The following is a 14,389-nucleotide window of genomic DNA, read 5'->3' on the forward strand; positions in this document are numbered from 1 at the left end:
CAGGTTCCTCTTCTGCAAAATGGAGATAATAATACCACCTAGTACGTAGCGCACTTATGAAGATGAAATGAAATGACTTGTAAAAAGCACTTACCACATAAGAGCTCAATAACTGATCACTTATTTTCTTACTATTATTATCACTATGATTATCATTTCAATTTAGGCCATCTGACTTAGGAGAGAATTCCTTTGCTGCTTCTGAATGCTTCCTTGTAATCTCTAACCTGCAAAGCATGTGTTAAGGCATTAGAAGGTGGGATTTTTCTCTCTGCCCTCTGAGGAGGAAGACGAGGCTCCCTTCCCCATCAACGCAAACAATAAGCAAATACCACCAGCAACATTAAGGGCCAGCTGCCTTTTCCTCTCAACAACTGCCTTGATGAGAGAAATAGTAATTGTCATGAGTACCTGGGACAGCCCTCATGCCGGAGTCACTAAAGTATGTTACAAAGAAAGAGCTTGGGTTTTAGGGACAGAAGCTCTGGGTCCAAGCACAGGCTCTGCCACTGAGAAGCTGTGTGCCCTGGAGCAAATTGCTTGGCCTCCCTGAATCTTACTTCTTTACACATAAGGATGGGGGTAGCACGCCCCCCTCACAGGGTTAAGAGAAGAATTCAATGGGATGACATCCAGGTGCCTGTCACAGGGCCCTGCATACACGTATGTCTTACTACGTATTTATCTGCTCTTTTTCTGACTTTTCTTCTAAATGCGCAAGTCCTTGAACCTCACTGTGTCGTCGGTTTCCTCATCTGTAAAATGGGGAAGGGAATGGGGGTTCCTGTGAGGAGCCAACGAGATCGCCTAAAAGCACCTTATCAACTGTATAGGGTTATTATTGAACCAGGGTTTGAGACTGAGCTGATGAGCCCCAGGTGGTTTGTAGAGTCGATCTTTGCTGTGTTGGTACTGAACCACACCCCTTCGTTCCTTCCTCAACATAATTCTGATCAGGTACCATGCAAGGCACAAGTGAATACAGAGATTAATAATACTACAGTCGTTTTGTTTCTCTCCTTCTGCCCAGATATCATCATGGCCTATGTGAGTTAAAAACACCACAGTGGTCATAGGTCTGACCCCAGCTGTTTATGGCTTTCTCAAGATCACGTTTAGGGGAAGCCATTCTCCATTCTGTGATTCCACTACCACCACTCCTCTGGGAGGCTGTGTCCCTGGCCGACCCGTGTCCTGCCTCTAGCCCCGTGTCCTGCCTCTAGCCCCGTGCCCAGACAGGGGAGCATGGCCCAGGGTTGGACCATGGCATGAAGCTGGGTGGGCAATTTCCCTGCTGAGTTTAGTCCACTCTTTCTCCATCTGAGAATTCAAGTCTCCCCAGAGGCCTAACTTTCATCTAAAGGATTCTGTGTGCAGTAGGTTTCACTGTCCCCATTTCACAGGTGAAAAAAACCAAGGCCTTGAAAGTAACTTGCTCAAGGTCACCGATTAGGACCAGCAGACTCCATAGCCCAACTTCTTTCTGCTACACCCCCTACCTCTCCCTCTTCCGTAAATTGTCTGCTCGTATCTGTCACCCAATTTTTTATTGTGTTGTCTTTTTCTTGTTGATTTTCAGCAGTTTTTAAAAATATATATATATATTCTGTATATTGATTTTTTATGAGACAACATAGTACAGAGCTCAGGAGCACAAATAATGGAGTCTGGATGAAAAGTTTAAATTGCAGGGGCTTCCCTGGTGGCACAGTGGTTGAGAATCCGCCTGCCAATGCAGGGGACACGGGTTCGAGCCCTGGTCTGGGAAGATCCCACATGCCGCGGAGCTACTAGGCCTGTGAGCCACAACTACTGAGCCTGCGCGTCTGGAGCCTGTGCTCCGCAACAAGAGAGGCCACGATAGTGAGAGGCCCGCGCACCGCGATGAAGAGTGGCCCCCGCTTGCCACAACTAGAGAAAGCCCTCGCACAGAAACGAAGACCCAACACAGCCAAAAATAAATAAATTAATTAATTAATTTAAAAAACTTTAAAAAAAAAAGTTTAAATTGCAGCTCTACTGCTTCACAACTTTAGGCAATTCACTTAGCTTCTTTGTGCCTCGGTTTGTTCATCTCTAATATGGGGAATGATTATCCCCTCAACTTCAGATTGCTGTGAAGGTTAAATGAGCTACACATGTAAAATGCTTAGAACAGAGCCTGGCAACTTAGTAAGTTCTCCATGATCATTAGTCATTATTATCAGGTTGCCTCTTTTTTTCCCCCTAGAACTAGATAGAACCTTTATGAATTAAATGTCCTGGCATCCTTTCCAGACTTCTCTCTCACCACTTCTACTTACCCTCCAGCCAGGTCACTCCATCCTCCCCTTTCCTGCTTGCCTTTCCCCGCGCTGTCACCTCACCCAACGTGCTATTTCTGCTCCAAGGCCCCCCTCCCCTTCATGAGCCTTGCTGGGCTGCCATCATCAGAAAGAATCCCAGCCTCCTGGGGATCTCTTCTTGGGAAGATACTATAACCCCTAGATAGGAGCTGCTGAAGGGAAGAAACAGGTCATGGTCAAGTTTAATTCCTCTGCAAGGCATGAGACTCTGCCTAGCACCATTTGTTAAATTGCCTTGAGCACATCATTTATTTCATATCAGCACACTGACCATCCCAGCCCATTTTCTCCATGCCCCTAAGTAGTCAAGAGCGGAGATCCCCAATTTTGCATCTAAACAACAGAGTGTCACAGGAGGAACCCACAGAAGTGGTCGCTGTCAAGGTAGCTCTGAAGCAGCTCGGTGTAATGGAGACCAAGGACCACCAAGTCTAGATCTTGCAATGCCACCAATTTTCCACGTGACCTTAGGCAGTCTTCCTTCCTTCCTGCCACAGGGCAGTCCAGCAGGGGGAAAAGAGACTGTCATTTCATCACCAATATTAATCATCTTTTCTGAGCACTGGAGTGGAAAGGGGTCTGAACGAAATACAGTTCCTGCTCTTGATGATTAGACATTCTCATAGCGGTAATAACACAGATTTTAAAATATTACAGGACAAAATACGATTAGTGTCTTCAGCAAGGAACTGATAAATTTTGGAGGGAGTTCAGAAAAGGATCCCCTGGAAGGAGGTTAATCTGCGTGATTTTTAAATCCATTCTTAGCAAAAATTGGGAAAGACATCATGGGGGGGAAAAGGGGGTATTTGAACCAGACTTTAAAAGATGGGAAGGTTTTAAACAAAGAAGGAAAGACGTCCAGTGGTTAAAAAAAAAAAAAAAAAAAAGCACCCCATGAATAGTTAAGGTACTGTGCCCTGAGAATGAGCAGGAGAGAAGGGGGAAGGGGCGTAAGAGGGCATTGGTCTGGGCCTGAGTTTCTTTATCAGTAAATGAGGAGGCTGGACCACGTGACCTCCAAGGCCCTTCTAGCTCTGACAATCAGTGACTCCATTCATCTGTAGCCTACACGTGTCCAACTGGTTTCCAAGCACCACCTGGGCTCTCTCTCATCTGTGCCATCCCCTGTCCAAGTTGGTGGAGGCTCATGGGATCAAAGTAGCTTTAATATCAGCTGGAGCAAAATGCAATTAATACGTTGACGCTGCATTCCAAAGCAAACCAAGATCATATTTGATTGCTTACTGTGCTGGAATTATCCATCCTTGCCCATCAGAGCTGACAACATGAACGGAATCCTAAATTCCCAGATCAGACCAACTTTGTGTCTCCCACTGGGCCCAAGACAGAGCCAGTGCCCAATAAAACCTCCTTGTTAGAATGACTGCTCACTGATCTTTCAGCTGGAGAGCTGTTGACCTTCAGGAAAGCCAAAGCCTCTGGTCACGGCACACAGAGCCAGAGGCCAGGGCAAGGGCTGGTGATATGTTTCTGTCCCCAAGCAAGTGCAGAAGACAGGGACAGGCCCTCCTCCTATGTTGGAATAGTCCGTTCCTAATGAGGAAACTGCTCTGGAGAGGCAGCAGGGAATAGAGCAAGCTGGAGGACCCCAGCTCAAACCCAAGCCACTTATTAGCTGTGTGGCCTTGGCTAATTTGCTTAACTTCCCTGGACCTCACTGTTCTCATTTATAAAAACTGGAAAAACAAACAAACAAACAAACAGCTATCTTAAAGGGTTATTGTGAGGATTAGAGATAATATATGTAGAATGCCTAACACAAAAGAGGTCTCAGTACATGATAAATATTATCATTAATCTTGTTATTATTATTATAACAGGTGCTGTGAGGGCCCTGGGGATAAAGAGATGCAAAAGATGGAGTTGTACACCCTCCTGCAGCAGACAGACAGAAACAACAGCCTCTAACGTGAGACACCGTGAAGTAAGTGCTCCAGGAATGGAACCAGAGGACCGATAGGTCTGCTGGAGGCTTACGTAAAACTTCGTGGAAGGGGACACACGTGAACCAAGTTTAAAGGACAGAAGAGGAGTACAGTATCAATAAGGAGAAGAGGTGATCAGTGCAGACCAGGCAGAGGAGACGCAAGACCAAATGCAAAGAGGTACGAAGAACCATGAGCAATTTGGAACCCTGGGGACATTTAGGGAGGTGGGTGATGGGTGGGGGGCTCACTGCCTTCCCACCTATGGTCCGGGAGCACTGCCCACTTTTCTGAAAGGACCCCTCTGGCCAGTTTCTCCTTGCTCCTGCTTCTCCCTTCCCCCAACACAGAGTGTCCCCAGTGCACTCCCAACCTGGCCAAGGCAGGATGACAACCCAGCAGTCAAGAGCCCCATTCACTTAGACAAGGGAGCTGCTCCAGGCTTGTCTTCCACAGCACCGGCAGATACATCTGGCCCGCATCTGAGCAGTGTCCAAAACTCCCCACTGGGGCCCAGACAGCCAGTCAGGATGCTGGGGAAGAGCATGCTGGGAAATTCCCACAAGGAGCCTGCATCTATATAATCAGGTCTGGTGGAAATTAAAAGCTATTAGGAACAGGGCCGGATTTATCTTTATATCCAATAACATGCATTGTAATGGTGATCATGCAGATGGGAAATTAAACCACATCCCGGCTTCACTGGAGGCCTTAATTTTAATTTATGTCTATGCACAGCCCTTTGCCCTATTACCCCCCATCCCACTCGCTCTGGAGAGCCAGTTTACCTCCAGACCAGGTCTCCCGGGAGAGAAGTAAGGGGTAGGAGTCTGTCAGCTCATAGGTGAGAGACTCTGTTCTTTTACACACACATCTCTGAATAGCCCAATGGGAGGAAGTTGATCAGCTTGGGGGGCAGGCAGGAGGAGGAAGAGAGGGGCAGTAGGTGGCTCTGAGAAAGGTAGCACTTTGGGCTGTCTCTCCAGCCTCTACCTACCCTGCGAAAAGCACAGCCCAAAAGCGGCACAGAGTTTCAGCGGAGGCTCCAGGAGGCTTGCCTGCCCTCCCAATGTGGGCAGCTGGGAAGGCCAACCCATGAGCCAATACCCAACTCATGGAGCTTGCTTAGGCCCCGAGCCTCTAAGTCCTTCCAAACCCCCTCAGAGAGGCAGACCATTCACAGGGGCCTGCAGCCACCCCATCGGGCCCCTCCTCCCAGGGCACCCACCCTCCCCAAGGAGTTGTCTCCTGGGCCCTGATTGGCCCACGTCAGCCTCCGTTCCTCCTCCTGCTCTCTCGCACCTGCTCCTGATGGCCCCGTGGTTGGCGGAGGATCTGAGCCCAGCCCAGCAGACCCAGAGATCAAAGTCAACACCGTTCTCCCCGCTCCAGAAGCTGCCCCTGAAGAGTCAGAGGAAAGTCACTCAGGCTCCTAAGTGCTTCCTTAACCTCAAGGTGACCTCATCATTAAATCTCCCCCCACCGTGAGAAGCTGCCATCCAACATCCCAGCCAAAACACACACGCACACACACACACAGGGCAGTGTGGTATGGATAGCAGAGAATCCTATTTTTATGAAAAAAAATCAATAAACAATTTGCATTTTCCAACATTAAAGCCTGGAGCAGGTGGGCCCAAGTTCTAGCCCTTCATCTTTAGAGCCTGGAGGATGCAAAACTCCACTCCCTCTGGTTCTCATGAATTCCTCTGGGAGGGTGTTAGGTGGATTCATGCGCTTTAGAAAGTCCATCCCTGGATCTAAAACATAGCTGTAGAGGGATCTAGAATGATTTTGGATGGGGCTGGAGGGCTGGGCAGGGGAGGAAAATTCTCCAAGGCTAAAGGAAAGGAAGAGGTTCTACAGAACCAACGTGTAACAGAGCCCTGCAGATTAACGACCAGCCCACTTCCCTGATAATTATGTCCTTTGGGGCCACCAGCCCAGGCTTGACATCAAAGACAGCCCTGAAGCACCAACTAACTACAGTGAGTCTGGGGGAAGCTCACTGCCTCCACACAGGAGCCAGGTTAATCTTCGTCTCTCCTGTCTGAGCTGAGCTTCTAACTACCCGATGCCCACTGCACCCAGCCTTATCCCAGTGCCTCCCATATTCTTTCAGAACTCTCCTGATCATCCATCACGCACCCACTGAACATTTGGTGAGCATTTGTCCTGGGGGTGCAAGGCGGTGCGTCAGGAGCCTAGGGATGTGTGCCCTAAAACAACCCAGGTCCCACCCTTGGGAAACTCAGTCTAGTGGGGGACACAGACCCTGCTACACAGAAATACACACACCTAAACAGGACTCGGCAATACAAAGAGGGGCGTGCTCCCATCCCCCCGAGAGTCATCGTCACAGCCCCAGCCCATCCTCAGTGTGTGGCGGGCAGTGCTTGAAACATTTGACATATATGAACTCCTTTCATTGTTACTTGAACCCAATGAAGTAGGCCAATCATCACCCCTATTTTATTATCACTGGGGAAACTGAGGCACCAAGGAGGTAAAAGACTTGCCCAGAGGAGTGAGTTTCAAGCCCAGGCAGTCTGATCCTAGATTCTGGGCTCGTAATCACTACACTTGACTTAGTTCTTCCCTACAAACCAGCATTGACTTTTTCGCTTTCCTGAGGCCAAGGCTCTCCTTGCCTAGAGCACACAGTCTCCCTTGTACTCAGAGTGACACTTCATAGGATATATTTGTGCGGGTCCCGGGAGGTGGTCCTGTGCGGGAGTTCAGGGCATAGGCAGAAAGGACAGACCTGCGTCCAGCCCTGCCCTCTGCGTGATAACATGTGTGACCCAGAAGTCCCTTTACTTTTTTGAGCCTCAGTTTCCTCTTCAGTAAAGTGGAAGGGGAAAAAAATACACTTAGGGACTTTTTGTGAGGATAAAATGAGGTCACATATGAAAGTTTCTTAGCCCACTGGCTGGCATAGAGGAAACACTCAAAAATTTATTATTATTGTTTTAATGAGTATAACTCTTGGTCCATAAACTCAGGTGTATAAGAAATATCACATGTCTTTATGTTCTTTACATCACCTTCCACGTGACTCTGTTGGAGAGACAGGACATTCAGTCCCCATCATTGTTGGCGGGTTCCCCAGGGACGTGGGTCTTGGGCTGTGCATCTCATGCCTCATTTGGACACAAGAACCCCGGCCTCAGTCCCAGACCCCAGGGAGCCACACACAGCCACCCCTCTGAGGTCCGACCGCTTCCTCCCGCCATACCCCGTGAACCGCCTACAGCACCACACTGCCTCTGGCATCCGATGGTCTCCTGTCTGTTCACTGCCCTCAGAGGCTCTCCTCCCCAGCCAGAACACCCATCCTAACCTTTCCTGTTTGCTCACAAAAGGCAAGAAGAGCAGGTGTCTTCAAGGAGCTTCTGATTCCTGTCCAACTACAAGCTCTGAGACCAGGAGACATAACGGCCTGGCCATCGGCTTGGGACTGAGAGAAGGAAAAAGTTCCAAGAGCAAAACACAAATTAATGTCTCAGAAAAGTATCCTGCCACGTTGGCTGTCAAGGTGCTGAAGCGTTGGTTCGTCTCCTATAGCTCTACCTCAGAACCACTCAAGGAGATTTAAAACAGCTAGTGCCCAGGTTCTACTGCTAAAGATGCTGATTTGGGGTTGGGCCCAAGCACTGGTGTTTTTCAAAGAGCTCCCCAGGGGTTCAGTTGTGTAGCAGTATTAAGAATCCCAGCTTTATAGGTTTCATGCATAGAAGTCTGTCTTCTCCAACTAACCTGAAGACCTTGAGCAACTAGAACCATTTCATATGCCCAGCAATGGGCCATCCATGTTGGGGGGCACTCAGGGAGCATCTGGTCAAGTGCCTCCATTTTACAGAAAGGAAAACCAAGGTCCTTGATGGAGAAAGGAAGAAAAAGTGTCAAGGCTGTTGCAATGTGCAGGGATGCAGGGAGAAATGCTGGCGTGATGGGAAAACCCCACAGATTTGTAACTGGAGGCCTGGAGGTATTTTGAGGATCTGAGGTCCTCTCTTGAGATTTCCAGACCTGTTTTCCTGTTGAAGGGACAACCCTGCATAGGAACCAGTAATGAAGTGCCTTCAATCACGGCAGCTCTAACAAGGTGACCCTACAACATGGTATTAACCTCTTTTTGCAACACCTGGCACCTCTAGCGTGAGGCCGGCTAGAATTCTGATGGAGCGTCTAGGCAGCTCATGAAATAAAAGTCCCACACGCATGCTCGCTCAAGTCTGGTCCTCCGAGAATCCCAGGAACACAGACCACACACCAGCCTCTTATCGCTCCTCTCCCCACAGTCTTTCACAGATAAGGTCCTTCCAGCCTTGCCTCCCATCCCTAAGGCCAAGGGCAATCAAATAGCCGGTGGCCAGGAAAGACAGTGACCCCCCTCCTTGGGGGGAGCAGGACCACCCTGTGTTTGATGGGACCTTCACACACGCCACAGAGGCTGCTGGCACGTGGGTTTTCCCCACCCACACGGAGACGCACCAAGCCGAGACCAAACACGCTTTTTTGCCAAAGCACCACCAGAACAATAAAAAACCACTTGCCAGGACCAACCTCAAGAGCTGGGTTAGCTCAACCACCAACTCAGTACTGCTGATTTTCTGCCCCCCACCCCCCAGCATCCCTGCCTATGAGGCCCCGCGGTCCTCTCTTACCTGGGATGATGGCGACTGTGTCTTTCTCCCAGGACACAACGCTAACGTATTCCTGCACTGAAGAGGGGATGAGGCACTTGAAGACGGCCACGCTTCCACGCATCGACCTTTGATCCTCCACCCGAACGGTGTAGGGTTCCCTGAAAACTGCAGACAGATTGCAGGGCGGAAAGAAGAGGGTGTCACAGGCTTGACTAGGACACGGTGGGGGGGCCTGAGAAAGCCACCTCTCAGCACCCCAGGACGCACTTCCTTCACCTCTTCTCCCACCTCCCGCTTGCCCCGCCCGGAAGTTCCTGTCAAGGTCTTATTCCTGCCTTCTCCAGCAACCTCCTTCCCACTCCAGCAGACACCTGCTCTCCCGCAGAAATACCTAGCCTCCCTCTACAGGACAGTAAATCCAACTTCTAGCCTTTCCAATTTTGGTGAGTTTTAACAAAATGCATTAGATTGTTAGGGCCTGGAGGGCGGCACCTACGCCCTGCAATGGGATTGTATTCAACAAGGGCATGTGTGGTTTCTAAGCAAAAGCGCCGGAATCCCTCTAATTAAACCACATTTGATTTCCTACAGGATTCCTGGGCCCAGGGTGGTAAGAGTTTGGGCCACGATGACCATCATTTGCCAAAAGAAAAACTGTGACACATGATCTAAAAACAGATTTTTGTGCCACTTCAAAATGAAAGGCAGCCTGGGAAAATGTAGTTGACATACAGAACTTTCTGCAGGGCTCGGTGGTTTATAAGAACAATGGGAGAGAATACTTGACACAGTGATGATCTCTGAAAACACCGAACCCCAGAGACATGGGCGATTTCCAAGATTCTCCAAAACAAAGCATTCTTGCTGGTTTCTCCCACCTCCTGACACCGCCTACAGCCTGACCCCCAGTCTTGCCCCCAGCTTCAGCAGATCTCTTCCACCACAGCGTGCAGTGGAGGCCTCCTGCCTCGGTCCCAGGGCTGGCTTCTGGGGCGCTGTCACCTGCAGGTGCTCTGCGTATCAGGTCCCATGGGTGGGCTGGACCAACCTTAGGGGTAGGGCCGAGGGGCCTGCTTCGGCCTCTCTCTGGTCCTCCTCCGCTTGGCCTCTCCCCGGGGCCCTCTCTGTCTTTCCACCTCTTCTCTGCCAAGCAGAGCTGGTGAAGCCAGAGCCCCGCTGCTTCCCGACCTTGTCCCTCAGCAGGCACCTGGGCTGTGTGCCCTCCTGCTCTCCCTGCCATGGTTGCCAGGGCGATGCTCAGGGCCCAGCAGCCCCTCCGGCTGTGCACCTGCAGTCCCTCTGGCTTCATCAAGAGCTTCTTAATTGGCTGTGTTTCCCATCATGCCAGCCCTGCCCGTCCCTCCCCAGGTCTTTATTCTTTCCCTCCCTGTGTTGTGGCTGTGATGGGAAGAGACACAGTTGAGGCGGAGGACGGAGGCATGGAAGGAGGCACGGAAGGAGGCACTCCCAGCTCTGTGGGGCCATGGTCCACCCTTTCGTGGGCTGGACATCGCACTGCCTGCAGATGCGGGGAGAGCAGAGAGGAGGCTAAGGGGAGGGAAGCAGAGGGGAGGGTGGGAAGGGCTGGGGTTTGGGTGCACACCGCGGGGACAGTCCTCGAGAGCCTGCAGAGACCTATGGTTAGGAGCGTCAAACAAGCAGGCCCTGTGTCCTCCTCTGAGCAGCAGTGTAACCCTGGATAAGAGCTCGTGAACCTTCTGGAGCCTCGGTTTCCTCATTCGTAAAAGGAAACAATAACAGCAGCATGGAGAAGGCCTGGCACGTGGAAAGCACTACAGCAATGCAGCTTGTCATTACAGCCATGCCTCTGTGATTAACTGGCTAGGTGCCCTTTGGGCAAGTGGCTTAACCTTTATTTGACTTAGTCCCCTCCCTTGTATGAAACACCAGACAGGATTACTGTGAAAACTATATCCTAACCCAATAACAGGCAGGTATTAGGAAACAGGACATGGCTTGCTCTCAGCTCAATCCTCCAGGCTGTGGAGGCCAGAACTGGGCTTCAAATCCTGGCCTCAGGGCTCCCAGTCCAGCACCTGGTGTCGTGTTAGGGGAACAGTGCTGCTCCTGAAAAGAGGGTCCACGGGGAGCCCCAGAGGAGATACCTAAGCGCGGCCCTGGGTCCTCAGAGCTCACACTCCCACACGCCCCCTCCCCCAACCAAACCAGTGGATGAAGACCAGCTCTTCAATTAAGAACTCCCACCCCTCCTCACCCCTACACACACCCATTCCCAGCTACTTGGAACCTTCTACGTGTGAGAGGTTCTCCTGAGGCGGAAGGATCTTAATTCAACAGAGCGCTATCTCACTGAACCATCACACGGAGTGATGAATGAAGTAGGTACTGGCATCTGCTTTGCAGATGAGGAAACTGAGGCTCAGAAACGTGTGTCCTCTGCCTAAGGTAAGTGGCAAAGCTAAGATTCCAAAGCACAACACAACTTTCCTTGAGGGCCTGACTCCTTGCCAGGACAGGAAGCCAGAGATATCGCAGGATCCATCGCTAGGCATGCAGGTTGGGGAGACTTCCCCGGAACCCACTCTCCTCTGCCCAACACAATCGCCAGGAAAGATGGCACGCCCAAGCCTTGGAGCCATCGCAGTGAGCTGGCTAGAACATTATCTATCCTCTCCCACTCAAAAAGCTCTTCGAAGAAAATCATCCCCCCAGACTTCCATGCGTTATTACTATTCGAGGCACTTTATAATGGATTAGGACTCACCAGCATATCATGACAACCCAGTTAAGAGTAACTCATCTAAGCCATGCCCTCGCCTCCAGACCTAACCCAGAGAAATGAGACTTTCTAGTTTCTGTAAAGAGAACAGCTGAGAAGCCCTCGCTTCCTTGCTTCCATCACCTCTTCCCAAGACCAGAATGCTTCACTGCTAAGAGTGTTCCATCATGAATTTTACCTAAATGCCTATTCTCATGAGATATCTTATATTCAAATGTCTATCAACAGTGGAATGGATAAATAAAGTGCAGTATAGTCAAACGAGACTATACAGCAATGAGAATGAATGACATATAACTTCACACAGCAGTAGGGCTAAACCCCACAAACAACAGTGAGCAAAAGATTCAAGAGAATATGTGCTGTAGGACTCCATTTAGATAAAGTACAGGAACAGGCAAACATCTATCTTGTTAGAAGTCAGGACTGTGGTTTCCCCTAAGGGTGGAGTGACTGAAAAAAGCAAGAAGGGGCTTCTGAGATGCTGATATCTTCATCTGGATGTTAAATTTTGTGCAAATTCATCAAGCTATATACTTACAATATGTGCAGTTCTTTTATATACTCTCTTTCAATAAAGGGGTTTTTTTTTGGTAAAGAAACTCACTGAATTTTTCCATGAATCAAGTACTAAAATGAGCACATTACTTAATTTAAATGGGCCCTATCTCCTTGGACCATCACACGTAGTGATGAACAAGGTGGGTGCTGGCATCAGCTTTGCAGATGAGGAAACTGAGGCTCAGAAAGGTGTGTTCTCCACCTAAGGACACACAGGAAGTGGCAGAGCTAAGATTCCAAAGAACAGCATCATTTTCCTTGATGGGCTGCCTTGCCTTCTTCCATGTTACACACACAGCCTCAAAACGACAGGCGCTGCCTGCTCCCCATTCCCGCCCTGTCGGGGAGCCCGTGTCTGTCCTTTACCTGCTTTGACGCGGATGTTGGGACTCCGGATCTTGCCGGCAGCATTCTCCGCGGTGCAGAAGTAGTCATTGTCGTGGATAAAGCTATTGAAGGCGGAGGGGGAGAAGGGGTAGAGCTGCAGCGTCCCGTTGGCGTGGACGTGCCGGATGTGAGGCACGTCGTAGATGTCGTCCCCCGTGGCCAGGTACCATCGAAGGGCCGCACTGGGGGAGCCTGCGGCCGGGCAGGGCACCACCACCCCCACGGAGCTGGAGAAGGTCACCTGCTGCAAGGAGTCATTTACAAAGTAGAGGCTGGTGCCGACATCTTCAGGGCGGGCTGCAGGGGAGGGGAGAGGCTGGTTAGCGCCTGCTAATGATACCCTCATAGGCCCGGAGGCTGCAACACCCACGCTCATTCATAAAACGTTCAAGCGCCAGTCGTTCAACAGCACTGTTGAGCACTGACTGTACACCAGGCACTGGCAACGGTGAGTAAGAGACAGTTCCCACCCTGCAGAAGCTTCCAGCTTAGCATAGGGACGGCAAAAGTTGAAACGTCTCGTCCTCCATGCCAAGCCAAGTCCACGGAGAGAGGCGGCCACCACTCTGCTATGGTGAAGGGTTCCAAGCCATAATCCACGTCCCCGCACCCCAGCCACCCCCCCCATCAACACTTTAGGAGAGACACTGAAATTGCTTAGATAATGGGTATTTATTGAGTACCTATTATACTCTGGGAGGTTCACACCCAGTCCCTTGGTTCATCTGTACAACACTGAGAGGAGACAGTACTGCCTCTTTTTTTATCGTTCCCTTTTGGAGGATGAGCAAGTTATGTGATTTGCCTGAGATGACACAGCTAATAAGCTACACGATTGAAATCTGAACCCACTGCTCTAAAGAGGATCTTAGCACACTTTCTATCACACCACAGCCGAAAGGTAAAAGGTCAGAGACCGTGTTCTACGAGGAAGGGCTACACGAAGCGGGGATGCTGGCCCGGACGAGAAAAGACTGCAGAGCCTTCTTCCCCTCTGGAGGTCGATCTGGAAAATGTGTTGCCCCAGAGGATGGGATGAGGACGGGCGGCACCGTGGGTAGACCAGTCCAAGCTTGGGGGCTAGAGATACCCACCCCCTCAAGTCTAAAACCATCCCTGACACTGACCAACCATGCAATTCCCTTCCCCTCTCTGACCCTCTGCTCCTTCACTTGTAAAATGGAGGGAGGATACACGAGGCTGCAAAGACCCCATGCATCTCTGACATGTTGCCATTGCAACACTCAGTCACACGGGCGAACATGCTCACGACTGCAGCTACCTGACAACATCAAGGCCGCCTGACAAGGAGGACAGCTGTCTGCAACTCTCATCCCAGCCCAGGGCCTCGGTCTTGCCTGCCCTCGCGGGAAGCAGCCCCCAATGGTGGAATCAGGGCCTTCCCTCCCTACCAAGGAACCTGCCCCCTTAAGAAGGGCCACCTCTGAACAAGTGGAAGCAAACCCAGCGGAAGAGGGGGCCTGGTCCCAGGTCTCCAGCTGGAAGCCACTCCCTCTCCACCAGGAAGATAAAGGAGCAAACAAACCACTCTGCCGCTTGTTTAAAGACGTTGCAGGGGACCCAACTTGACCTCAATTTCCACAACTTTATGGGGAGGGGAAGGGCCTGCATCCGACCATATTAATATTCTCGGCTTAACTCTGAGCCGAGCCTCCAGGGAGAATGTACCGGGCAGCTCATTGAGGAAGGCCATTAAGCCTCATTGGTCAGAGC

At 50.5% G+C, this 14,389-nt stretch overlaps 1 protein-coding gene across 1 annotated transcript in view; it reads right to left on the bottom strand.

The window, feature by feature from the left end:
* The window catches only part of DSCAML1 (DS cell adhesion molecule like 1), a 349,698-nt gene that overhangs the window by 321,277 nt on the left and 14,032 nt on the right, over nt 1–14,389 (bottom strand). Inside the window, exons 2-3 of the mRNA XM_082341823.1 lie at nt 12,635–12,952; nt 8,965–9,111 (exon numbers count right to left, since the gene is read on the bottom strand). Coding sequence (XP_082197949.1) covers nt 8,965–9,111; nt 12,635–12,952 — 465 coding nt within the window. The remainder of the gene's footprint in view (nt 1–8,964; nt 9,112–12,634; nt 12,953–14,389) is intronic.

Source organism: Balaenoptera borealis, assembly GCF_965194805.1.
Source record: "Balaenoptera borealis genome assembly, chromosome: 11".
Classification (NCBI taxonomy): Eukaryota; Metazoa; Chordata; class Mammalia; order Artiodactyla; family Balaenopteridae; genus Balaenoptera; species Balaenoptera borealis.